The sequence below is a fragment of the Castor canadensis genome, chromosome 12, assembly GCF_047511655.1.
Source record: "Castor canadensis chromosome 12, mCasCan1.hap1v2, whole genome shotgun sequence".
Classification (NCBI taxonomy): domain Eukaryota; kingdom Metazoa; phylum Chordata; class Mammalia; order Rodentia; family Castoridae; genus Castor; species Castor canadensis.
Window position 1 is genome coordinate 7,632,575 of NC_133397.1, and position 27,644 is coordinate 7,660,218.

The 27,644-nt window shown below is 38.3% G+C and overlaps 1 protein-coding gene and 1 pseudogene across 1 annotated transcript in view; one reads left to right on the plus strand and one right to left on the minus strand.

Moving 5' to 3' along the window:
* Positions 1–1,604: 1,604 nt before the first annotated feature.
* Positions 1,605–27,644, minus strand: part of Ywhaq (tyrosine 3-monooxygenase/tryptophan 5-monooxygenase activation protein theta) — a 29,486-nt gene continuing 3,446 nt past the window's right edge. Inside the window, exons 3-6 of the mRNA XM_020178710.2 lie at positions 8,487–8,610; positions 5,229–5,392; positions 4,391–4,486; positions 1,605–2,964 (exon numbers count right to left, since the gene is read on the minus strand). Coding sequence (XP_020034299.1) covers positions 2,905–2,964; positions 4,391–4,486; positions 5,229–5,392; positions 8,487–8,610 — 444 coding nt within the window. The 3' untranslated portion in view covers positions 1,605–2,904. The remainder of the gene's footprint in view (positions 2,965–4,390; positions 4,487–5,228; positions 5,393–8,486; positions 8,611–27,644) is intronic.
* On the plus strand, positions 4,774–4,871 carry LOC141415228 (U6 spliceosomal RNA; annotated as a pseudogene).

Sequence of the window (27,644 nt, forward strand, 5' to 3'; positions counted from 1 at the left end):
GAGCACTTGAGTAAGAACCCCAGACATTGCTGAGCTGTACTGCAGTTTAAATAATTTAGGAACCTTTAGTAAGCTTCCTGTACCCTGATTTTTGCTGTGGTTCAATCTAGTTTCAACCCCACTTATAATTTGTATCCCATCCCTTAGTAAGCACCTCTACTAGTTGGATAAACCCTAATTCTGCCACTTCAGTGTCCTTCTATCCAGTCTTAGGCCAAAGTTGTGACACATTGCTAAAACAGTATCTGAGAGACACAGGTAAGAATTAACCTCTACATAAGCATTTAAGCAATGGGAGGAAGGGAGTGAGGGAAGCTAGGAGGGAGGAGCTGGGCATGGTGGTGCACACCTGTCATCTCAGCTAAGGCAAGAGGCATAAAATAGGATTAAGGTCCAGTCGGGCCTGGGCCAAAAGCAAGACCAGATCTTCTAAACAATCAGAGCAAAAAAGGCAAGCGTGAAGATGAGTTCAAACCCTATTACTGCCAGAGAAAAGGTATCTGAGTTCAAATTCTAGGCCTGTTGCTTAATACACACAACTTCAGGCAAATGATTTCATTTTCTACTAATTAGAGCACTTGAGGATAAAATAAGAATGTACAAAGCATTTGACCAGGTACTAGCATGTATTCAATATTGGTTCCCTACACCTAAAATAAAAATGCTCAAGGTGTAATTTTAAACTAGAAATGGGGCAGTCTTGAGGTTTTCCTTGGGGTACCTATTTACATCCTCTAAACCATTAGCTGTGTAGCATGGCTATTTTGAAATGAAGTGTGGTTAAGCAGTGAATGGAAAGTTTGCCCCCAGTTGGCTTTCACAATGACCTTCATGTCTTCGGGAGTACTTAAGCACTTACTGAATGCATCCAAAGCTATTGTCCTATGTGGTTTGTATCAGTAATGTCTTCATAATTCAATAATAATATCCATGATACCCATAAACTCTTTAGCTAAATACTTCTAATTCCAAAGAAGGCAGAGCTAATCAAAGATTTTACATGGGAAGGTGACAGATGCACATGGTAGAATAAAGCATACAGAATAACTTCCTTCTGCAGTTTAAAGTGAAAGCCTTCCTGTATCATAAAGTGTCAGTTTAAAACACATCAGACAACAAATGAAAACACATCAAATGACTTACCTACAATCAGAATAAAACCAAACTTGTAATTCGAAGAAAAAAAAGTTATGCCAGTTCTAGGCCTTAAAAATCAGCCCATTTTGTTTATTTATTTAATACAGTGCTAAGGATGCAACCCAGGGGCTTATGCTGTTAACAGGAGCCACACCCCCAACTCAACCTTATTTAAATGGATACTAGGCGAAGTCCTGTTGAATTCTTTTTACTTCTCCTCAGAGAACAAATTAGGTTTAAGGAGCTGGGGTGTAGCTCAGTGGTTAAAGTGCTTCCCTAGCATGTACAAGGTCCCAAACAGAAAGAAGAAAGGAAAGGAGGCAGAGAGACAGGCAGGCAGACAGGAAGGAAAAAGGTGTAAATGAAGCTTTGTTCCACATTTATGTTTTAGGATTCTATAATGCTTATTTTTCAGATAATTTTCTATTTTTAACACCAGCCAAGGCACTCACAATCACGTAATTAGCTTTTCTAGTTTTAAAATGTCCACTTTATTCCATGACACTTAACCAGATTATCATTTACATCTGAGGAAGAGATGGACCATGAGACTGATATACGGTAACCACTCTAAGAAACATAATCCAATTTTACACACTTCCAGGCATCCCCAGAACAAGTGAACCACAATGGAAGAAACATGGGCATCACTAAGACATTTTACATAAGAAAAGAGAAGTATCAATAAACTTCAGAAAGTAGTAAATTCACCTGTCCCTTAAAATATGGGTATGCAATTGTTACAAAGCCATAGTAAATGGTTTTATAAAATGTAATTTTATTTTATGTTACTCTGCTGTTACATAGGGCATAACATTTTCACAAGGCTTTTTTGGGACTACAGTCAATGATTAGCAACACGCAGTAGCGGTCCAACTCTCTGAAGAACAATCACTAGATGAACCGGAAGCCCTCTCACATGTGCACAAATCTGCATGGAAAAGTACTAAAGGTTCAGAGACTTGGACTTGTGTACCCTCTTCTAGTGTATTAAGAAATGACATGCACTTTAATTTGCCAAAAGCAATGCTTGTATTCTGGCAGCAACATGCTACTTCTATTACATAGTGAAGTGAATACCAGAACTACAAAGGCAGGAGGTGTAAGTGAATTTTTATTGGGAAGGGAAGTTGTCAACTTAAACAGCAGCAAATAAAGAATGAATAGGAAACTCCTTGTTGTCACAGACAGACATGACCTCCTAATATGTGAAAACAGGAGGCATTTCAATTTGTGACCCCAGCCCAGAAACATCAAGTACTTTCCCATTCAGTCTAATACATCTGGATTCCTACTAAAAAGGAATACAGTAAGAGCATGGAAAAGTCGCTTTCTGAAAGGAAACCCCCAAAGAATAAGGGAGGGAATGTAGAAATTAAGAAGGTAATGTAGAACACTCTTTAAATTGTAATTAACTACTTTTCATATCTTCACAGTAATACAAAACACAGTCACTTGTAGAACTGGTTCAGATTACTTATACCAGATGCATTTTTAGCCTCTACATAAGTGTCTGGAAGTTACTTATGTGTATATGAAATGAAGCTATTAATACTTTTCTACAGCAGTAACTGCACACCAGGAAGGCCAAGACAAACACAAATCAAGGAATGGAGTTTTCCCAAAGCTGCAATGTGAAAAGACTATAAACAGTTGATTCCATACACATGAATGGGTTTCTTTGCTACAGGAAATCCAAGTGGAATAGGAATGGAGATGTGTAAAAAGGTTTCTTGAAGGGAAGAAGGACGACACCCTGTTTGCAGTTTAGTTTTCAGCCCCTTCTGCCGCATCACATTCTTCTCCTGCGCTGTCTGATGTCCATAACTAGAAAGCAACCATAGTTAAGTTACTGTATTTCTAGACCAATTATTGTATCAAATCCTACTGGTACATCAAAATGTAATTCCAAGAGTAGTAAATTTCTCAAGCAGTAGATGGATCAGGATTAGATTTTTTTCTCAAAACTCTGAAGACCATCGCTCCTCCCAAAGTGTACCCTTGCAGATCTTCCTCCATGCATTTTATACATTACTGAGCAGTAGTAGAAACAGGGCTGTAGGTCAGTGGTACAGTACTTGCCAGCATATGTAAGGCCTTGGGTTTGAGTTCTAAGACTGCAAAAAAGAAACTCAGAAGAAGCAAGGCAACATCCTCACAAATTAGTGTTCTCTCTATTCTGAGCAGCTCAATGCTCTTCTTGAAAGCAGTATTTAAATTAACTTACTAGACTAATAAAGCAAAACTTATTTACAGGGAGGGAAAAATAATGCTTCTAGTAACTGCTTCTAAGTATGTGAAAGAACACATAAAAAAGCAGCAGCCTTATTTTGGGTTACTCTAAGAACTAACCTGGGAGTAATGGAAACTATAGGGAAGGAGCATGTGTGCATGCATGTGACTAGAAAGGGTTCCTGAATTGTGGAGGATGCTATACTGGCTATAATCACTCCAAAAGCTGGATTTCTTCAGATCAAAACCAAGATACTGTCAATTTTAGAAAACCTAGAATCTTAGATAGTCTTTAAGTCATTATTAAGATACTAAAATAGGACTGGAGGCTCAAGTAGTAGAGTACCCGGCTATCAAGTGTCAAGACCTGAGCTCAAACCCCAGTTCTGCAAAATTGCCCCCCCACGCTGGGATTTGAATTCAGGACCTCATACTTGTTAGGCAGGTGCTCTACCACTTCAGCCACACCCCAACCCCAACTCTTCCTCCTTTTAAGTTGTTTCATCTCATCACAACGACAAAGATCATCTGCCTATCCAAGTAAAGAGCAAAACTAAAAAAGATAAAACAGAGGCTTCAGCTTAGAAGTACAGGTAGAATAAACCTGATACAGGTTTATTCCCCATCAAAATGCTTGTCGAATACCATGCAAATTTTTATTACAACAAGGTGTTTCATGTAGTTTAAGAAAAATCTTTGTACCTATGTAGTTGCAAATTTGTAACAGCTCATTTACCCAAAGAAAGGAAAAACTATAACTACATAAATTGTGTATATTAACAGGATTTGTCAACATCTTCAACCAAATGAAGCAGCAATGTGAATACTAGGTTCCTACAATCTTAGAAACTCTTCAGAGAAGTCTGATAAAATGCCTACTCATTGTGAAAATCTGCCTCCAAATTTTACACATGTATCTATATATTCATTGTCTTACATAACTGTCCCCAAAAAATTGAGAGCCCTAATTATAGCTACTTTTGTTCCTGAAAAGAAAGAAGATGAAGAGTGAATGACTCACTGTTAAATTGTCTCTAAGCAGCTGCATGATGAGGGTGCTGTCTTTGTAGGAGTCTTCATTCAGTGTATCAAGTTCTGCAATGGCCTCATCAAAAGCCTGATAAACATTAACATCCATGGTAAACAATATTTGCATTGACAGAATCTGCTTAGTCTACAATTACAAACCACTTTTACAAACAGATGCACATTCATCTTATATTCTGTCAATTACCAACAAACCCAACAGAATTATTCCCTTAGATTCGCAGTTTAAAAACTGAGGAGTATGACCTAAAGCTTGTTATACATACTTCAACAAACAAGTGTTTCTGGGCTCTTTCACAGTACACACAGCACAGTACCAACACTTAATGCAATTCTTACAAGAACTAGCATTTACATTTGCTTTGGCAGCACATACACTAAAATTAGAACTACAAAGAGAAGACTAGCATGGCATCCTTGATGATACTCAAATTCATGAAGCATTCCATATTAAAAAAGAAAGAAAAAAATAACTAGTATTTATTTGCAGAGGCCCTTCTTTACTTCCCTACTGTGAGGAATGCAGATTTCTACGTAACCAATCTTTCTATTATGTTACCTTCCTAAAATTATTCATACTTCTTTGACTATTCTTCCTTGTATTCTCTTAAACTGATACTACAATTATAGGGAGAGCACAGTGTTGGGAAGGGCAGGGGGAGGTAGGCACGGTGGTAATAAAAAAGAGAAGCTATGTACATAAATACAGGAGAAATTCTCTTTGGGCATCCAAGTAAAATACCTAGAAATTAACATAGCTCATCTCCCATACAACCTTAGCCAAAGAGACATATCCTCGACACACATCTTACCGTTTTGGCCAGTGTGCAGGCAAGCTCTGGGTTATTAAGGATCTCATAGTAAAATACAGAAAAGTTAAGAGCCAGCCCCAGGCGGATTGGGTGTGTGGGTTGCATCTCTTTCTTGCTTATATCAAATGCCTCTTGGTAAGCTCCTTGGGAATTATCTATCGTTTCTGTGAGGAGAAAAAAAATTTTAAATATGACATCTAATATATATAGCACATTAACAACTTTAATATACGTACTAGCTCTTGGTAGAATCAAATTTTTCTCTGTAGCATTCTTTTAAAACAATAGTGACATACTAGTAGTGAGTATTTAAAAACTGTTTTATACTGTTCCTTGCTTGCTTATATTCAGCATAATAAAAACACAAGACATAGCATATCAGATTTTCTATCTCTGGGGCTAAACCTATTTCCTTCTTTCCTATCTTTTAATTCTACTACTTGGAAATGCAGAAATTAAAATAGTTTGACAGAAATACCCCTTCCCTAGATAAAACACTTTATAAAGCTCACTGCCACCCTAATCTCTGTAGTTTCTAACTTTATTTGTAGAAATAATACTGATCTAGAAATCAAGATGTATTAGATGAAAGGCAGTATCAAAATCTGCTCTGATGAGAATTTGATTCTCCTAAAAAAAAAAAAAAAGTGTCACCCCCCCCCCCCACAAAAAAAAGCTCAGGGGATTACCAACAGTAATCTTACCAAACCCATGTTTTAAAAAGAGTAGGTTTCTTTAGAGATGCTAATGACAACTTTAGAGATGCTAATGTAACACAAATAACATTATCCCCTTGATGACCTGAATATATGCGTTTTCTTTCCTCTAAAATGGCACATGATTATCTATAGTCATGATTGGGATACCACACATGAAAAGCAGCTCGTGCTGTGCTGTCTGGCATATAAGGAAGCACTACAATGAGTGGCAGTAATACATGTGTCACCTCTTAGACTGGAAATAAGCCCATGCACAAATGCAGACTATGGGAATGTATGTGGGATGTGTCAGCCAAAGGTAATGGATCAGATCTCCCAAAGACATTCCTTTGACTTTGGATGTTTTCATGTTCAGTTCAGCGCCAGTATTTTGGGGGTTCAATTCTGCTTACAGCAACAGAAATTACACATCAGTAACAATATAAGTAAATTTAGTATGTAACTCTTTTTACCCCAAAGTACAACAATTTTCTCTTTATATTTTCAATTACACTGATATTTAGGATGGAAAAAGTTTCATTTTCAGTGAATAACTCAGAGGTCATAGTAATTATTTGTAGAAGTACATCCTTTTTCATGGGGCACTATTGGTAATAAAATAAATTTATTGGAAAAAATTAGGAATTAAACTGGGCATGGTGACTCATTCCTGCAATCCCATCTACTCAGGAAGCAGAGATCAGGAGGATGGAGGATGGAGGTTTGGGGCCAGCCCAGGCAAAAAGCTAGTAAGTCTCCATCTCAATCAATAAAAAAGTTGGGCATGACCTCCAGCACCTGTCATCCCAGCTACAAGGAAGGTGTAAATAGAAGGACTGAAGTCGAGGCTAGCCTAGATGTAAGTGTGAGATCCTATTAGAAAAACAACCAAAGCAAAAAGGGATGGAGGTATGGCTCAAGTGGTATAGAGCGCCTGCCTAACAAACATTAGGCCCTAAGTTCAACTCCAGTACTGGCCAAAAAAACCCCAGCAGAGTTAAGTGATACTTCTCTACCCAGAACTTGATAAATCTGGTAATTTGTCACCCTATGAAAGCATAATATTTAATAGATTTTATGTTATATTGAGCTACCAATAGTACTCCAGAGACCAATTTTGCTGCTAATAAATTTACTTTGGCCTTTTTACAACTGAAATAGGCAATTTGATTACTTTTTCCCCATGTGTCCTTTGATAATCTAATGTTAAAAAGAAAATAGGTATTTAATCTATATTTTTGACTACTACTTTTCCAGTCAACACAGTTCCTGTGTATTCAATAAAAACCTATCCACATGAACCATTCAAACTTACTGTGAAATTAGAACAAATTATACACCAACAATAAATAACACACTCATCTCAGATATTTGGTGATATATATATATATATATATATACACACACACACAACATTGCTACTTATATATATGTAAGTAGCAATGCTGTCATCCTTTAAAAATACAACATCCATGTCTATGTTCTGTATGTCATTTCCATGTGAAGTTCAGAACTGCTCATTAAGTATATGTAAAGAATCCTGAAGCTAAATATAGGTGAACCAAAGTCCTAAAGCATAAAAGGTGAAGTCTATTTTTAATAGTATCATCCGATTATAATTAGAGTTCATATGAGTTTGATTTTCTAAGGGCGTATGTTGTCCATGACTGTATTTTTTGGTTTCTTTGAGACAGGGTCTTGCTAAATGTAGTCTACGATGGCCTCAACCTCCCAAGTGCTACAGTGCTATTTTCATTTTTGAGAACACAAGGCAATAATCATTCTCTGTGTTTTTTGGGTTTTTTTGGTAGGACTGGGGTTTGAAATCAAGGCTTAATACCTGCAAAGCAGAGGTTCTACCACTTGAGCCACACTTCAGTCCATTTTGCTGTGGTTATTTTGGATAGTTCTCACAAACTAGTTGCCCAATCTGGCCTCATACTGCAATCCTATCTCAGCCCCACAAGTAGCTAGGATTATAGGCATGAGCCACCAGCACCTGGTTAATATTCATGTTCTTGATATACAAGTTATAAAGAGCTTGGAGACTACATATATACTTTCATCATAAGTGTTCCATTTATCCCATTTTGGCTTAAATCAGAAATGTCCCCATCAGAAGGTCTGACTGCCAACCAATGGGGCTTTGGAAAATGACTGATGCTGAGGGTTCTGACCTAATTGATGGATTAATTCCTTGATGGGTGCATAGTTAAGGTGGCATTACTGGGAGTGGTAGAAACTAGGAGGTAGGGCCTAGTTGGTCACTGGGGCATGCCCTGGAAAGATACACCTGGCCCAGTTCCTTTGTTCCTCTGCTTTCTACCTGCCACAATGTGAGCAGCTCTGCTCTCTATACCCTCTCCACCATGATGTTTCTGCCTTGCCCACAGCAATGGAGCCAGCCAATCACAGACTGAAACCTCTGAAACTGTGAGCCAAAACACATCTTTCTTCCTTTAACTTGCTTCTCTCGGGCATTTTGTCACTGTGACAAATACCTAACACATCCTCATTTCCTTATATATTTTGGCTTTACTCATAAGTCAAATATACTTACGTTTTCGATCATCACCACATGCAACTTCAGCAAGGTACCGGAAATAATCTCCCTTCATTTTCAGATAGAAGACCTTACTCTCTGGATTAGTTGCATTGGCTATTAAATACTTATCCAACAATTCCTGAAAGAAATGAAACATTAAACACTAGTAAATGTAACTACTAATTACAGAGAACTTACAATAGCATACTTCTGCTAATAATGCATCCAAATCACTAACCACCACAGTAATACTGTACCACTCCAGCCTGACTTCAAGAACATTCTTAGAAGCGGGGTCAGGTTGTTGCCACTAGCTTCCTTGTCAGGCCTTAAATGATGTGGTCCAGTTTCTAAAAGCAAAGCCAGATTACACCAAACATTGTCATTTTAAAGAGCTTGTACTTTCACAAAGCCATTCAATCAACAAATATTTATCAATACTTGCTAGGTGCCAGGTATATGACCAGAGTGAATACAGACAAGAGCCTTGCCACCCTCAAGAAATTCCTAGTCTGTAAGTACACATTAAGCATACACCAAACAGTAAGAGAAACAGGAATAAGGTCCTATGGAAGCACACAGAGGCTTCAACAGAGATGGCCTCGGTTAGAAAGTCTTCTTGGGGAAGGAGTACGTGAGTTGTAAGTTAAGGAGGAAGAAGGGGTGGGTGTGGTGGCATGCACCTATAGTCTCAGCTACTTGAGAGACTGAGGTGGGCAGATCATTTGAGCCCAGGAATTTGAAACCAGTCTGACCATTTATAGCAAGACCCCAACTCAAAAACAAGAACCAAAAAAAGGGAGGAATGTACCCAAAATTAAAGAGATGTGCACTGTAGGGAGGGGAAACAAAATATTTAGGGCATCAAGTATGAAAAACAGTATAGAATAGTGCACTCAGTGTCCCTTGCAGACAATTAACAGTCCACTTAAGGTAAGTACAGGAACTGAGTATGATGCTAGAAACTAACACAGCAATTTGACAACAATTTTTATGTCAACTGAATCAAAATTTTTCTTAGCAGTGTGGGCAAATCAAACTCATATATGCCAGGCAAGAGCTCTACCACTCAGCTACATTCCCAGCCTTGGGAATTTTTAACTATTTTAAAAATTGGGTATGCCTTTTTCTTTTTTTCAAGACAAGATTTCAGTTAGAGGCCATGGCTTAAGCCTATGATACTAGCTACTTGGGAAACGGAGATTGGGAGAATTGTGGTTCCAGGACAGCCTGGGGAAAAAGTTCAGGAGACCCCATCTCAACCAATGGCTAGATGTGGTAGTGAGTGCCTATTATTCCAGCTATGCTTAAATTGGAAGGATCATGATCAAGACTGGCCAGGGCATAAAGCAAGATCCTAACTCAAAAGTAAAAGGGCTGGCAGCATGGCTCAAATGGTAGAGTGCCTGCCTGTCTAGCAAACAGAAGGCTCTCAAGTTCAACTCCCCCAGTACCACAAGAAAACAAATGAAAATAACAAGATTTCGCTGTGTACCCAGACTGGCTTCAAACTTGTGAGCCTCCTGCCTCATCTCCCTGCGTGCTGGCATGTACCATCATGCCCAGCTTGGATATCTCTTTTATTCCTTATTTCACACAAAGATATCTACACTTGATCCAATGAGCTAATGCTTCTTAAATTGAAGTATTTTTACTTTCAGAGGTACAAGGGATGCTTCAGAACACAAAATTACAACAGACAAACATGATAGGGATCTTCTTTAGGCTATCAATTTTTACTTGATGCTAAGTAATTTTAAAATCTTTTTGTACTAAAAAATATTATGGAGTGCAATGAAGTTGTCACAGAAATTTTAAGATATTAACACCTACCTGGTATTTTGTTTTGGGAATAAAACCAATAAACAGATGCCAAAGCCTAGAACACTGACACATGTTAGGAGCTCATAAAACATCAGCTGTTATTGGCCAGCTCTCCTGTCTAGATGCAGTTTGAGAAGCACTGTTCTAGGCAAAGAGAAACTACTGGAAAATTCTGAACAAAGAACAGAAAAGATCACATTTGCATTTTGGAAAAATGTCAGATACTACCAGTTAATAAGATATAAAAAAGTATCACCTATGACATAAAACTGGGGAGTGTGGAGAACAATCCAGTAAGACTATTTCAAATTCACACAAGTACTATTACTGAAGAAAAAAAATTGTTTACAGATACAAAATAACCAAACTTTTTTGTAGTCCCAAAAGTTTATACATATGAAATTGGCTAAGTATCAAAACTGTGTCTTGTTGGAAAGATGGAAAGTTGCTGGGCCAAGAGTGTGGCAGAAGGTCATTAAAGGGCACCCCCAAACTCTACAGCCAAGAGTAAAGACAAGTGCTGTTCTGTACCACCACACTGGGAACTGGAAAAGGAATCAAAGTATTAGATTTTAAGAATTTCTTCTGCTCAACTTCATCAACACAATTTTAATAGTTATCTAATAAATCAACCCAAGAAACTGTTAACCTAGAATCTTATAAAGTCACACTAGTGGGCTCAGTAGAGTACTTGTCTGGCAAGCACCGAAGCCCTGAGTTCAAACTCCGGAAACCACCAACAAGCAAAAACACTTTACCACCATTTTTACATATCATGGGTGACTTTTAATTTAAAAAATATTTTTATGGACTGAATGTAGGTGTTTTCTTGGCAGGTGGAGTATGATGAGATAGTCACAAAAAAGTTCTAAATCTCAAAGTGACTCATTCACTGTTATCTTTAAAAAGCCTCTTACTTTTCTCACTCCCCCCTGTCCCTGACAAGAGAGCTATACAATAAATCCCACAGAAGATTTCTGAGAAGGCAACAGGTCCAGTGAAGACATTATTTGCAGTCACAAAAAAGGAAACTTTAAAACCTAGCGTTTTGTGATTAAATATGGTAGAGAATGTGGCAGCAGAGACCAAGAGAGGTTTGTCTAGAATGAGGGCATGGGGTGAGGAACAGAGAGAGAAATTCCCCTTTCAGCGCTAGTCTATCTTGTGCCAATGTGGGCATGCTCAAGGACCAGCTGACAAGGCCTGTATGACACTTTACAGGCACACATGCCTTATGAGGATCCAGAAAGTGGCTAACCATCTACTGGCATTAGTTACAACACCGTCACTTGTGAACTAACTAACTTTTCCTTTCTAAACCTTACCAACTTTTGGGCTGGTGGACTGGCTCAAGTGGGAAGAGCACCTGTCTGGCAAGCATGAGGCCCTGAGTTCAAACCCCACTGTCACAAAAATAAAATAAAATTCATCAACTTTGACAACTAGTTCATATACAGCCATCACGTATGATTAACAGTGCTAAGCTTTTAAGAAGTAACTTGGGAGTCAGGCACAGCAAGTCATGCCTATATACTATCTACTTGGGAGGCTGAGATTGGGAGAATAAACAGTTCGAGAATCCAGGCAAATAGATCTCAAGACCCTATCTCCAAAATAATCACAGGAAAATGCACTGGAAGTGTGGCTCGAAGTGGGAGAGTGCCTGCTTTGGAACCATGAAGCCCTGAGTTCAAATCCCAGTCCCTCTTAAAAAAAAAGTAACAGGGACATTACTTTCATCCTGGAGTTTCAGCTATTCATGGTTCTTTGTCTGATGCCACTAACTTTCTGTGAAGGAAACAAACAGGTACAGAATACCTCTACCTTCCCCTATGCTATCAGTAATAGAAATGTGTATTTTAGCTCAATTAAAAGACATAATGGATTTTGTTTCATGTCTTAGCAAAATCATCAGGGATATAGCTACTTATCAATACCTGACACTAGTTTTTGTTTATTTATTTGTGGAACTCGGGTTTGAACTCAAGAGCTTACTAGCTAGGCAGGAGCTCTGTCACTTGAGCCACCCCACCAGTCCGTTTTGCTCTGGTTATTTTTGGAGCTGGAGTTTCGTGAACCCAGACTGGCCTCAAGCCACGATCCTTCCTCTCAACCTCCCAAGTAGCTAGGACTATAAGCGTGAACCGTCAGTGAACAGCTTTGACAATAATTATTAATACCAAATAGCATACAGGCCATAAATACAATACACATCATGGTTTACATTTTTTTTTTTTTGGTACTAGGGTTTGAATTCAGGACCCACAACCCAAACCACTCCACCAGCCCTTTATTGTGATGGATTTTTTTGAGACAAGAGGTCTCTCAAACGATTTGCCTTGGGCTGGGTTCGATCTGTGATCCTCCTGATCTCTGCCTCCTGAGTAGTTAGGATTACAGGCATGAAACACTGGCATTCGACCATAGTTTACAATTTAATTTCTAATAATTATTAAATTATTTTTTAAAACATCATACAGGTCAGAGAGAAAAAAAGCCCTGACAAATGTCTCCCTGAAAACCATTCTGAACACGGATACTGGTAAGAAGTCAAGAGGGAGGAAGGGAATCTGTGTTAACATTTATACAATTAAAAGTTCTTCTGTACATTATTATTTTAGATGGGGGGATGTAGCCTCAAACTCACCTCAGCCTCCTGTGTACTGGGATTACAGTATTACAGGTATGCACACATTATTCTTATTTAACTCCCAATTGTAAAGTCTTCAACCCAGCCCTATGATCTTGGGAGGCTTGGAGGGTTTGCACCATGGCTCCCTCCAACATGGACAGTGTTACTTGACTAAGGCGTAGAATGCAAGCAGCAATGTATTCCTTTTTGAGCTTTAGAAATTAGATTACCATTTGTGAAAATGACTGGTGTAGTCACTCGCTCTATGATCCTCTGGCAAATCACTTTAAAGTATCTGTTTCTGTAGCTATATAATGAGAGTATTATGATCTAAGGCCTTCTTGCCTGAGAAATTACCATTCTTCTCTGAATATAACTACTACAGTTAAATCTCATAAAGTATTTGTTGTCTTAACCAAGGAGCTAAGTTGTCTCAATCAACTTTAGACAAGGTGATTATATGACATCAATTCATCTATATATTTTCTATCATTAACTACATGATTATATTAATCCTTGCATTATTTTAAAATGCTACTGGATTTAGAACTGTTAAGACTTCAAATCCAAGAATTACAAATCCCAAATTTCCTCTGGTATCCATTTTTTTGGGCAGTAGTGGAATTTGAACTCAGGGCTTCATACTTGCTAGGCAGGTACTCTCTTTGAGCCATGCCTCCAGCCCTGTTATCCATTTAAAAAAAAAAAATGAACTGAAATAAAAATTTACATCGAGCTAAGAGTAAACCTTAGGACATGGGCTGGGTGATCAACTGATACCACAGCAGACATTAGTCAGAACTGGAACTTAATGAAATCCTTATTACTTTGTTATCTCCCCCAAAGTTAAAATTTTTCACTCAAGCTAATACCAAATCCCAAATCCTTGCAAACTGTAAGAATGAAGTTTTGGTGCTAGCAGTCTGCTCCAAACCATCTGTTTATAAGCCTGGTGTCCCAGCGTAAGTATTAATACTATTTCTTTCCATTCTTAGAAGTATCCCTCTTTGGAAAATATTATATAATCACCTTGCATACAGCACTACAATTATAATTCAAAATATTCATTCTTTCTTTTTCCTGGGGGGTAGGGAGGGTTACTGACCCTAGAGCCTTATATACTCAGTCCCCAAAGTATTACTTTAGTCTGCACGAAGAACTGTATGTGATATCATCTATTACTAAGAACAGTTCTTAATATTTTTTTAAAATGAAAGTCTCCCACTTATCTCATGAACAGATATTAATTGAAACAGCCAGTTCTTAACATTAGCCTCATTAATCCCCTCCCCCCCCACACACAATTCAAAGCAACTTTGCTAATGATACTTGATGGCTTTTCCTTTTTTAATGTCTTTGCTGCCCCTCTCCCCTGTTCAATTCTCCTTTCAGATGATAACCCCTTTATAACCAATATTTAAGGCTTCCTTAACTATCTTAAAATAAAATGAGTATGTACTAATACATCTGCACACAATTTTAAAATGTTTATTAATGTCCTAATTAAGGCATAAGGAACAAATAAAAAATGTATAATAAAAAACTTTCAATACTTAAGTATTTACCTAACTAAAATGTAAATACAATGGGATCAGACACCTGCTTCTAAGAGTCACTAAGAATACAATAATCTTCAACTACTAACTTACAGTCTGTTCAAATATCATGAATGGCCATTTGACCAAGTTACAAGTAAAACAAAGTATAATCTTATATTTTTACAAAGCAGATGCAGTCCTGATTATGTATGTTATTAAAATCATAAAACTGTGTTTAAATATAAAACCACATTCGGCTTGGCTTCAGATAGCTGTTTAGCATCACTAATTTCTGTTCACCCAGTGTCACTGCTAACCTCTCAACATGGGCAGAAACACGGGATAAGAAACATAGAATTTTGTAAGTAAAGAAAGAATATGTGGGGGAAGAAGGTTTTACAAGGCAGAGACTGGCATATGAAGAGACACAAGTACACAAAAAAGTGGAAAAATCAGCCAGGTGTGGTGGTGCACACCTTATAATCCCAGCACTTCAGAGGCAGAACGAGAGGATCAGGAGTTGAAAGATAGCCTGGGCTACATAGTGAACTCAAGGCCAGCCTGGGGCTAATTAAAAGCCAGACCTTTATCTCAAAAAACCGTAAGAGCGCACACATGTAATCCTAGCTACTCAGGAGGTAGAGATCAGAAGGATCTAGGTTTGAGGCCAATCCAGGCAAATAGTTCTCAAGACCCTACCTCAAGATCCCAACACAAAAAAGAGTTGGCAGACTCGAGTGGTAGAGCACCTGCCTAGCAAATGTGACACCTCGAGTTCAAATCCCGGTACTGCAAAAATAAAAAGGTAGAAAGTCACCGAATGTAGTAATCTTCTTTGTTTTGTGTGTGGGTTTTTTTTGGTGGTACTGGGGTTTGTACTTGCTTGAGCCACACCTCCAGTCCACGGAACCAAATTTCACATTATTATGAATTATTATGTTTGAATACCTCAGTGGAATGAGCACTGGGGCTAGTCATGTGGTCCTATAGTCAGAGTCTAGACCAAGTTCCTTAGCTTATTCTCCTTTTCTATAAGGTAATAAAAATATCCTCTAGTTTCCTGAGGTATTAAGCCAAAAGAGCAATTTGTTGGGCAGGTCAACTTCTAGATTAAAAATGGAGCTTGGCATCTTTCAGTCACAGCATTAAGCACATGCTGCCATGCCATGGCAAGGTGCGGAAAGGGATGTAACAGAAATGGACTTTTACATACACACAGCTTTGAAAAGGCTCAGGGCTTTCCTTGAACTTCTAAGGAAAAATGAGTCGTCCCATTCTGTTGTCTCAAAGCTCCATCAGGGAAATAGAAAACATTTTCTAAAAATCACCTTGCACTTATTTGTCCAACTGCAATCTAACACCACAAGAGTCTTCCTCCGTTATATTATATCTTCTCTTTACACACAATGAGACTCTGATTCCTATTAAAACAATGGGTCACATATGTACTTCACATAAAATTCAAGTGAAAAAGTTCTCCCTTTCCTGGATCCTTAGACACCCAGTTCTAAGACCAGTTCTATGGTCTTCAGACACCTTAGATACCCAATGACAGTTGGCTAACTGTCATTACTAGTTTCTTACACATTCTTCCAGAGAGTCACAATATTTAACGTCACTGTTGCTCCTCTCTCATTTCAGTGCAATGTATACACTGTTCTATAACCCTCGGCTTCTCCACATAGCAATTCCTTTGAGATGATCCCACACCCACATATCTACAACTGCCTTACTCTATCATAGTAGCCCACTGGGTACTTTATTCTACTCTCATAAACATTTAAGTTGCTTCCAATCTTTTGCTATTTCTAAAATGTACCAAATATACACTTAATCCTTAAGATCAACTTAAAAACTGACCTGCCTTGAGGTAATTTTAACTTCCTTTCAAGTAGCAACATGTGCATATTACAGTTTCTCGACATTTTTTTTTTTCTCTTTTTGTAGGACTGGGTTTCAGGACTTTGTGCTTGCAAAGCAGGCACTCTACCACTTGAGCCACATTTTGGAGATGGGGATCTTTCCAACTATTTGCTCAGGCTGGTCTTGAACCATGATCCTCTCTATTTCAGTCTTCCAAGTAGCTAGAATTATAGGCGTGAGTCACTAATGCCTGGTTCAACTGTTATTTCTGAAGCCAGAGTGTTACTCAATTTAAATAAAAAATCTTTTCCAATCTAATGAGTGAAAAATATCTATTATAGTTTTCTTTGTAATTTCCTTCATTATAAATGAAGTTGAAGGCTGGGGATGGAGCTCAGTGGTACAGCACTTGCCTAGCAAGTTTGATCGCTATCACCGCAAAAAAAAAAAAAAAAGAAAAAGTTGAACACCTGTATGTTCTTTTCTATCAATAGTATGTTAATATATTCTTCGTCATTTTCCTGATTTGTAGGAACTGTGTTAATGATACTCACTTTTTAGATGTACCTCATGTGAAACTTCATGTAAAAACCTCATCCATCAATAAAATTCTATTTATTAAAATTTTGTTACATTAAATCAGGTAAAACATTACCAACATTTCTGACCAATATGAGAAGCACAAGTCAATGTGACTATTTCATTTTAGCACAAATAAAATACACGAACAGAAGACTTATTGAAATGTAAATCTGAATTGGTATTTAGTGTATTACATACCTGACTGTATGAAGTGGTAACACATTTCCAGCACTGAAAAGCAGTGATTCAGATTAAAACACATACACAGCTCTCTCAGTATGGAATCCCTAAGAAATGTGTGACTCACACCTTAAACATTATTTTCTGGTCTGGCAACAGAGTGAAACTGAGCTAAAGCAGAATATCTCTACTACTAAAACTAACCTAAGTGCTAAGTAAAAACACTTTTAAAAAGTACAGCAGATCTCCAAAGGAAGAAGGGGAGATATACATCCAGGTGCTGGATAGAAAGGTGAAATAAAGCTAGGACAAAAAGTCAAAATTTACAACAGCCGCAGGAAATAATTTTTCTCTAGGAAGTCAAAACTGCACTTAGAAACTACAGACATGAGCCAAGTACTTTACACCCGTAATCCTAGCTACTCAGGAGTAGATCAGGAGGGTCGCGATTGGAAGCCAGCCTGGGCAAATAGTTCATGAGACCCTATCCTGAAAAAACCCTTCACAAAAATAGGGCTGGTGGAGTGGCTCAAGGTGAAGGCCCTGAGTTCAAACCCCAGTACTGCAAAAAAAAAAAAAAAAAAAAGAAAGAAACCGACATGCATACTATACTATGGGAAGGTGTTACCCGCCCCCCCCCCAACTATAAACCTATAAACCACAGGGAAAAAAAAGATACAATTTTGTCTAGATTTTATAAATGTGTGTGTGTTAATACATGGTAAAAAATTAAGACCTGACTATAATCTGACAGTGTATAAATTGCAGTGTCTTTAATAATATGAGTCTGCAAAATGAACAGTGAGAGCCATGGAAAGAGAAAAGGGACAGACACTGAAGGTAAAAGATCCAATGGTGTGGAAAAGTGTGAATCATAATCAATGCACCAACAAGTCCATCTCTATTTGGAGATGACCATCAAACACTTGAACAGTCAATCAATTCCTTTCCTTAGCATGCTACACGTACTAAGCAACTTCCTCATTACAACTTGATTCTATGAGTTTATCTGCTTTCTGAAGAACATACTGACCATGCCAACAAAGTACTGCATTCTTTGTGCTAGTAATTCCTTAAAGTAAATGAATAAACTAACTCTCTTGGCTTTATACACCCATCACATGGGCTTGATTACTGTGAACCTCTGCTTGTAAGATCCCTCCACCCTGGTTATGCATGAGTTCATGCAGCTACAGACCACACCACAAAATGCAGTAAATTCAGAGGTAATGTGATCCCTCCTGCCTTATGTCTTGGGAAACACCAACGTCCAACCCAATCTTCAGTTTTTCTATAATTTTACATGGCTGGGTATTCTTTTATGTTTTGAATATGTGTATCTACTAGATCTTAATATATACTAAACAGAAATAAATTTATTTCCAAGTCTACTTCTATACTTGTATTACTTGTTCTGCTTATTATTCCACCACCCTCTTACCTTCTAGCCACCCAGGCTTATCAACACCACCTTTGACTTTTCACTCTCTGCTTCCTATTCCACCACCTTCTGTTAAAAGTCCTACTGAACTCAGGAGATGGGAGGCAGGAGGATCTTGAGTTCAAGCCCCAGTACCGCAAAAAAAAAAAAAAGTTTCTCCCAGTCACAGGCCACCACTGGCCACCACTATCCCATGATACAGGCAAACTTACACCAGTATTGTTATCAATCCCCAGTATTGTGGGACGGCCCTTTTGTGCGCATAGTGCACCTGTTAAAAGCCAATCAGCTACTTCAAAAAAGAAAAGAAAAGCAATAAAGATGCACTGGGGTAAAAATGTTCATCCTGTCTTCCAAGTCAACTACCAAGCTGTTATGACTTCACTGTTATGAAGACATAACAGCGTTAAAGATACATAATAGAGTGTAGCTATGACAAATAACAGGGCAATTAAAAATGTGTAAACTGCAATGTGTCTGCAGTAAACTAAGTATGGCCCTGTCTTTTACTTCAAAGCAGCTGACCTAGTTCCAGACATTATAAGAAACGAATGTCCAACTTCTGCCTCCTAAATCCCCATATTTTAGCAGCTAGGTACTAAGTGGTCATAGCTGTAATATAAAATGTTACCTTCTCTCATAGATTCCTAAGATAACGCAAGTTTGGAAAGACATCCACTGGTGATGCTAGTAATACTTCCAAATTTGTTAAGCTGCACTAAAAATTATTACATGTACCCAACCATCAACTACCAACATTTCAGGTCAGTGCTGACAAAAGAACTAAGGCCAATACCAGTGCCTATGCTTTCTTTCCCCTAGAAAACTTTCAATTTACTAATATCTACAAGCTACTCTGGCTACAGATTTTCAAAAGAAAGCAGGATAAACAATAGCACACAAGTTTTTCCAGCAGGAAGGAATAACCGTCAAATGTTGCCTTGGTCCTAAGTAATCGAGTGAGATAGACATCCAGATACCACAAGTAATGCTCAATTAAAATGGACAAAATTGTTGGCTAGCTTACTAACAATGGGTGAAATATAGTTATATTCTAGGAAAACCACTAAAGATAGAAAATGCTTTATATAAACAAGGACACCAGTGTACTTTAAGTTTGTCTTTTGTAAGTCTGCAACAAATTGAATTAGGCCGCTAACAAAGTATAACTTGCACTACATTACAAATTACATCTATTTGCAGGCTAATTCTCCATCTGTGGCTATATATACATTTATCTCCACAGACAGAAGTATAGACACACACACACACACACACACACACACCCCTATATAGATTTTTTTAAACAACAGTACTAGAGTTTAGGGCCTCTCGCTTGTTACCACTTGAGCCATGCCCCAGCCCTGCAGTTGTATTATATATAATCCCTTACAGCCTTTACTCCATCAGGTCTTTTACAAGACAAAGGAAGGAACTAAGTTGACAGAAATTTAAGTCTATGGTAAGAAAATTATTCTGTATTTGAAACTAAATTTACATGGGTTAGTGACTATCTCCAACTGATCTATTAGGTTCAGCATAGAAATAATTCTGGAAAATAAAGTAAGGCTTACCAGTACATAGAAAAAAAAAATAAAAGTGAAGTCCTTATTCTACATAGTCATATAGCCTAGCCATACAGATGTGCACTGGGTGCTGTTTATTTTTGGGACAGCCATAAGAGGAACTGAGGGGAGTGGTAAACTCCAGACAATATAGAATTGGGTCTCATTACTAGACTTGGTGAAAAAGGAAACAGACATTCTCACAGAGGGCAGAGAATCAGAGCAAAGTACAATACAGGAAACCACTACTGTGGTTCCATGTTACTGGAGCACAGAGAACAAAGAAAAAGAAGGCTGAAGAAACAGGACGGACAGTCTCAGTCATGCAAAATTACCTGGACTTAGCCAGGCTCCAGTGGCTCATGTAAGTAATCCTAGCTACTTGGAAGGTTGAGAATGGGAGGATCACAGATCTAGGACAGCCAGGACAATGTTTGTGAGACCCCCTCTCAATGGGAAAAAGCTGGGTGTGGTAATGTGCCTATACACACATACATATACACACATGCATACATATATTAATATATATGTATAATATAATAAATACTATAAATTGCCCAGGCTGGCCTCAAACCATGATCTTCCTAATCTCAGCCTCCCAAGTAGCTAGGATTGTAGGCATGAACATCTAACACAGCCCAGCCATCAACATCCAACACAGCCCAGCCATCACAGCAGCATTATTTTTAATAGCCAAAGATGAAAGCAACAACCATAATGTTAATCGATGGATTAAAAACTGCATGTGTCTATACACTGGATTATTTAGCCACAAAAAGAATGAACTTCTAATACATGCTACAACATGAATAGACATCATGTTAAATTAAATAAGTCAGATACAAAAAGACAGTGACTGGATGATTCCATTTATACAAGGTAGGAATCAGAGACAGAAGACGGTGATTGCTTTAGGGAATGGAAAGTTAGTGTTTAATGGGGACAGTTAGTTTTGAAGATGAAGACTCTGTGGTTGGATAGTGTACACTTAAAAATGGTTTAGATGTTATTTTGCTACACATTTTACCACAACAAAAAGGTTTTATTAAAAATGAAAGAAGGCTGAGGCTCATGTGGTAGAGCACCTGCCTATCAAGTGTGAGGCTCTGAGTTCAAACCCAGTACTGCCAAAAAAAAAGGAAGAGGGCTAGAGATGTGGTGAGAAGTAGAACACCTGCCTATCAAGTGTGAAGCATTCAAATCTCAGTACCACAAAAAGGGAGACATGAAGTACTGATGCATGCTACAACATAAATGAACCCTGATCATACACACTAAGTTTAAAAAGCCAGACATAAAAAGCCTCATATTATATGATTCCATTTACATAATATGTCCAGAATAAGCAAATCTTTAGAGTCATAAAGTAGGTTAGTGGTTTTCAGGAGTTGGGGAAAGGGAAGATGAGGAATGACTATTAATGGGTATAGGATTTCTTTTTGTGGTGTTTGAATTAGATATATATGTAAAATAAGTACTCTAAGACAATGAAAAACGAGATGGTAAAAAAGCTTTTTAGTATGGATAGTATCTGCAAATAAGTCACACTGTTTTATAAACTTTTGGGGGTTTCATTGTTGCTTTGTTTTGTAGCTGAGGCTGACTTGGAACACACTATGTGGCCTAGGATGGCCTCAAATTCGTGACACTCTCTTGCGTCAGCCTCTGGAATGCTGGGATTACAGAAATGTACCACCATGATGCCTGGCTATAAACTTCTTTGAAGCTTTAGAGGAAGGAGATCATTAAGTTTCCTTAGAGGAATGAATGGATTTCATGAATTTCTCTCTCCCTGTCTGTTTTGAGATAGGTTTCAGCATTTTTGCCCCAAGCCAGCCTGGACAGTGATTCTTCTACTTATATTTCACCATGCCCTGCCCACTTTTTATTTCTTCTTTATATTAGTTTTATGTAAACTTAAAACATCAATATATGTATATCACCAAGAGTTTTCTTCTTTTGCAGCAAAATTATCTATAATAAAATACATATTATTATTTTGTTGGGTTTTTTTCTTCAGTATTGGGGTTTGAACTCAAGAGCCTCATGCTTTCTGGGCAGGCCTTCTACCACCTGATCCATGCATGCCCCAAGCCCTTTTGTTGTGCTAGTTACTTCTGAGATAAAGCTTTGCATTTTTGCACAGAACCAGCCTTGAATAGTGAGCATCCTGATCTCTGTCTCCTCAGCAGCAGGGATGACAGTTGTGTGCCACTACATCTAGCCTCTAACAACGAAGTTTTGAAAAATGTATATACCTGTGTAACCCAAACCCATAATAACAAAGAACACTACAATCACCCCAGAAGTTCTCTCTTACCTCTTCCTAATCAATCCCTACTGCTATCTGAACAGACCACTGCTCTTCTGATCTTTTTTCTATCAAAGTTTTGCTTGTTTTAGAATTTCTTAAGTGGCCGGGAGCTCTTGCCTATAATCCTAGCTACTCAGGAAGCAGAGATCAGGAGGATCATGGTTCAGAGCCAGCCCCCGGCACATAGTTCACGAGACCCTATCTCAGAAATACCCAACACAGAAAAAGGCTGGTGGAGTGGCTCAAGCAGTAGAGGGCCTGCCTAGCAAACATGAGGTCCACAGTTCAAACCCAGTAAAACACACACACACACACACACACACACACACACACACACACACACACACACAGAGAAATTTCTTAAGTGGAGACACATTCAGTTCATGCAAAGTCTCTTTCATCTGACAAGTTTTTGAAATTCATTCATAGCAAAATTTCAGGAGTTCATGCCTTTTTGAGGCTGAGCAGTATTTCATTTATTAGTATAACAGTACTTATCCATATTTCCTATTAATGGTGTTTCCAGTTTTCTGCTTTTAAAACAAATCTGCTATGGAAATATTTGTGTAGACCTTTTTCTGGATCAACATGTTTATTCTTCTTATACACAGGAATAGAATTTCTGGGGGGGGAACACACAACCCCATCTTTTTTATTATAGGAAAATTTAAACATACACAGGGAAGACACACAGAGAGAGAGAAAGATCAGTATTAAAGAATTCCCTCTAAGTTGGGCCTGGTGGTACAGACCTGTAATCCCAGCACTTGGCAAGCAGAGGCAGGAGGCTTGCAAGTTCTAGGCCAGCCTGGCTTATTTAAGGAGACTGTCTTAAAAGAAAAAAGCCAACTGCAACTGAATTAATTCAACATATAGCTCTCTCTCTTTTTTAATCTTTATTTATTGCGGTGCTAAGGTTTGAACTCAGGACCTCACGCTTGCTAGGCTGGCTCTCTACTGCTTGAACCACTCTGCCAGCATGATGATAGATACTATCATCATTTTATCTTTTAACACTCAATATGCAAACTGCTTTCATGAAATACCCAAAACCGATTTACCTACGGATTAGGAGTTAAAACAGCAGTAGATGAACTGTAAGTTTTCTTTTCTTTGCATCTTGTACACGATGCAACTCTACCACCCTCGATACCAGAAATTCAATGGTGCAAACTCTAAAGATACATTGTTATCACTTTGCTAAATATAAAAATTGGTTTTGATAAACATCATGAAGGAACATCAGTGTAATCAAGACTTCCCAACTGCCAAGCACTCTTGAATTAACTAATCCCATGCTATGGAATTACTTATGCTGCAAGTAGAACCATATGAGACAAAAAAAAAAAAAAAAAAAAAACCTGTCTGGTGGAGAGGATAAGGGGAAACGATCGTTCTCAACCATGGCTGATGGCAGTGTAAACTCACACCATCTTTTCAGAGGTCTTTGGGGAAAATTCAAACCTTTGAGAAATTTCACTGCTAAGAACTTTAACAAGCAAATCTTAGCATAAAGCATACAAACACAATGTTCTTCTTAGTATTGTTTGTAATAGAGAAAAACTATTTAAAACCTAAATATGCAATAGGATATAAGTAAAATTATGGAAAATCCACATATGCCAAGCTACAAGGGCAGTTATTTGACGGAGGAGAGAATATTTTCAGTTCATCAATTTTCACTGCATCTTCCTAATAAATTTCTGTTAGCCTTTCTTCTCTGTGCCAAATTTTTAAAAGAGCAAATCTCAGGGCTTCACAGGCAATCATGAAGTGGCACTTTGAAATTACAGAACCCACTAAGTAAATTTAAGATGAACTACAGAGTTAAACACACAACAGTGAGAAGGGAAAAAGTGACAGATCTAGACAGAGGTTCAGTAAGATGCCAACAGGTCAGTAACAACTCAAAGCACCAGGCACGATACAGTTCAGTGCAACCTGATACAGCTCTAACCTAATACATTCTAACCCACGCTTCTCAATGTTGGCATCATTGGCCTTTTGGACTCAGTAATTTGGGGGGCAGGTGGCCAGTGGTCCTGTGTACTATGTGATGCTTAGAAGCACTCTGGCCTTTATCAAAATGTTTATTATTCATACACCCCCAGCACTCCTCCACTTCCAAGTCTTGACAACTGAAAAATGTCTCCAGATGTTGCTGGAAGTTCCCGATCTAAACTTACGCCTAACAATATTCCATTCTATCTTTTTTTTTGGTGCTGCTAAGGACCAAATCCAGGACCCTATATATCCTACGCAAACAATCTACCACTGAGGGTTAGACATATCCGCAGCCCTCCATTTCACCCTTAAACAAACAAACAAACAAACAAAAACTACAAAAACTCTTGGCTTCAAGGAGTTTATAATCTAAAGAAAAAACTAGGAGAAAAAACGGCAAGCAGTTTTCAATTTTATTGCAATATCCTATATACAAAGAAGGCTTCATATTATAGATTCTGGTAGTTTTGTTCAAAGAGCTAAATTTGGACTAACGCCAATGTCTTATATTTTACTGAAATGCACAAAGCCACCAAAACAGAGTCATATTCTGATCTTAAGTCAGATATCTATGTATTTAGGAACTACTGCCGTGTGTCATTTCATTTTACCTGGAGTCAATAACTTGGGTTCAAATCTATACCATTTCCTAGCTTTGCAATCCTAACCAAGTTACTAACTTCCCTATGCTTCAGTTTCCTCAATGTTTAAATACAAATTCCATCAACCTAATTTATAAGAACAGGTAAGAAAATAAATTGCTTGCAATACTGTTTAGTGTATACAAAATGCCTAATAAACGCCAGCTATCAGCTGTTATTTCAACTACAAACCTATAAAGGCAAGTGTTATCAGCACTAGTTTAGAGACGAAGAAACTTGCTAGTGATCAACTGCCCAATTCCAGAGCCCATACTTTGCCTATTATGCCAATAAAATCACATTAAGATTTATTCACAATCAAGAATAACGTATCAGCCAGGTGCCGGTGGCTCATGCCTGTAATCGTAGCTACTCAGGAGGCAGAGATCAGGAGGACTGTGGTTTGAAGCCAACCCAGGCAAACAGTTCAGTGAGATCCTATCTCTAAAAAACCCTTTGCAAAAAAAAAAACGGCTGATAGAGTGGCTCAAGGTACAGGTCCTGAGTTCAAGACCCAATACCACAAAAAAAAAAGAATAACACATCAGGGACTCAGAGCATGGCTCAAGTGGTAGAGCATCTGCCTAGCAAATGCAAGGCTCTGAGTTCAAATCCCAGTACTACAAAAAAAAAAATAAGACTGTCTTATTCCAAAGTAATGAATAGCATAAGATTTTCATTAAGAGATTAACTCATAATACTTAAATTTAAGCATATTACTGCAATAAGGTTACACAGGTGTTAATACAACCACACAGACAACTTTTAGTTACTATTTTAAGTGACTTTTTTTTCCCCTTTTGAGAAAGGGTTTGTTCATTATGTAGCCAAGGCTGGCTTTCAACTTAAACTCCTTTCTTAGCCTTGTGAATGCTGGAATTACAGAGATGTGCCTGCGCTTCCATCTTAAGTGAATGTTATTTACCTTTTATTTATTATTTATTATTATTATTTTGAGAATGAGTCTCGCTATGTAGCCCAGACTGGCTTCAAACTCTAGATTCTCCTACCTCAGTTCCCTGAGTAGTTGGGATTACAGATACGCACTACTGCACCCAGCTCAATGATTTTTATTTTTAAAAGAATCACAATGTAGCCAGGTGTTATAGTTCCCATCTGTAATCCCAGCTACTCCAGAGATGGACATCAGGAGGTTGACAGTTCAAGGCAAGCCTGGGCATCTCAACCAATAAAAGCTAGGCATGGTGGTGCATACCTGTGCTCCCAGCTATGCAGGAAGGGTATTCCACATGCTATTTAACCAATGCCCAGTTTTCCACTTCAACTTTGCCTCACCAACACTCGCTCAGCAAAGTCACCAGGGGCTGCGCAGCACTTCCCAAAGCAATTTCACTAGTCACTAGTTTTTTGACTTTTTTTCTTCTTTTTTGGCGGCACTGGGACTTGAACTTAGGGCCTTATGCTTGCTAGGCAGGTGCTCTTACCACTTGAGTCACATTAGCCCTTTTTTGTGATGGGATTTTTCGAGACAGGTCTCATGAACTATTTGCCGGGGTCTGGCTTTGAACTGTGATCCTCCTAATCTCTGTCTCCTGAGTAGCTAGGATTACAGGAGTGAGCCACGTAAGAAACTCTAAAACAAGCAAAACTTTGATAGAAAAAAGATCAGCAGAGTAGTGGTCTATTCAGATAGAAGTAGGGATTGATTAGGTAGAGGTTCTTCAACCTGGATTTTAAAAATTATTTACTTTTGTGGTGGAAGGAAGTCAAAACAGAGGTAGAGTGGCTAGGACATTTTTACTTCAGCTAGCCTCCAAATATTAATAGAATCGGGAACCTTCTGGTTGTATAAATAACACTGAGACAGATAACCTGACGAAATCTTCTCCAACTTCTCTCAGATTTCCATGAAGAGCTTGCTGGCCGTTTTGGTGCGCGTGCATGTACGTGTGGGTGGTGAGACCAGGGTTTGAACTCAGGGCTTCATTCTTGCAAAGCAAGGCTGTACAGCTTGAGCCACACTTCCAGTTCATATTGCTCTGGTTATTTTGGAGATGGGGTTTCTTGAACTATTTGCCTGGGCTGGCCTCAAACCAAGATCCTCTTGATCTCTGCCTCCAGAGCAGCTAGGATTATAGGCATGAGCCACTGGTACCTGGCTTCCTCTGCTCTTAGTAGCACTCATTTTAACATTTTTCTGATTCCACAGTTCCTCAATGCAATGATTATCAAAAAAGGTTACCTCACCTCGTGCACTCTGAATAAATGGTTAAGAATTCTACCTCCAATCCACTCTCTGAAAGGGAAAGAGGATGAGACTGTATTCTGAGTCAGAAAGTTGGCTGAATAGTGTTCTAGAGCCAACTCAGTATCACCCAATTCCTACCCATCAAAGTGAAAGAAACAAAACCCCATTTTAGTGTCCATGTTCAGAAACTTTTAAGTTTCACTCTTCTTTCTTCATTTTTCAAGAATCCTTACAAATTACTAATCTGTGAGGAAAAAACAAAAGAGGCTTTCAGGGCTGGGGATACAGCTCAGTGGTAGAGTACTTACCTAGTGCACTCAAGGCCCCGGGGGTTCAATCCCCAACATCAAAAAACTAATAGATTATTAATCTGTCAAAAT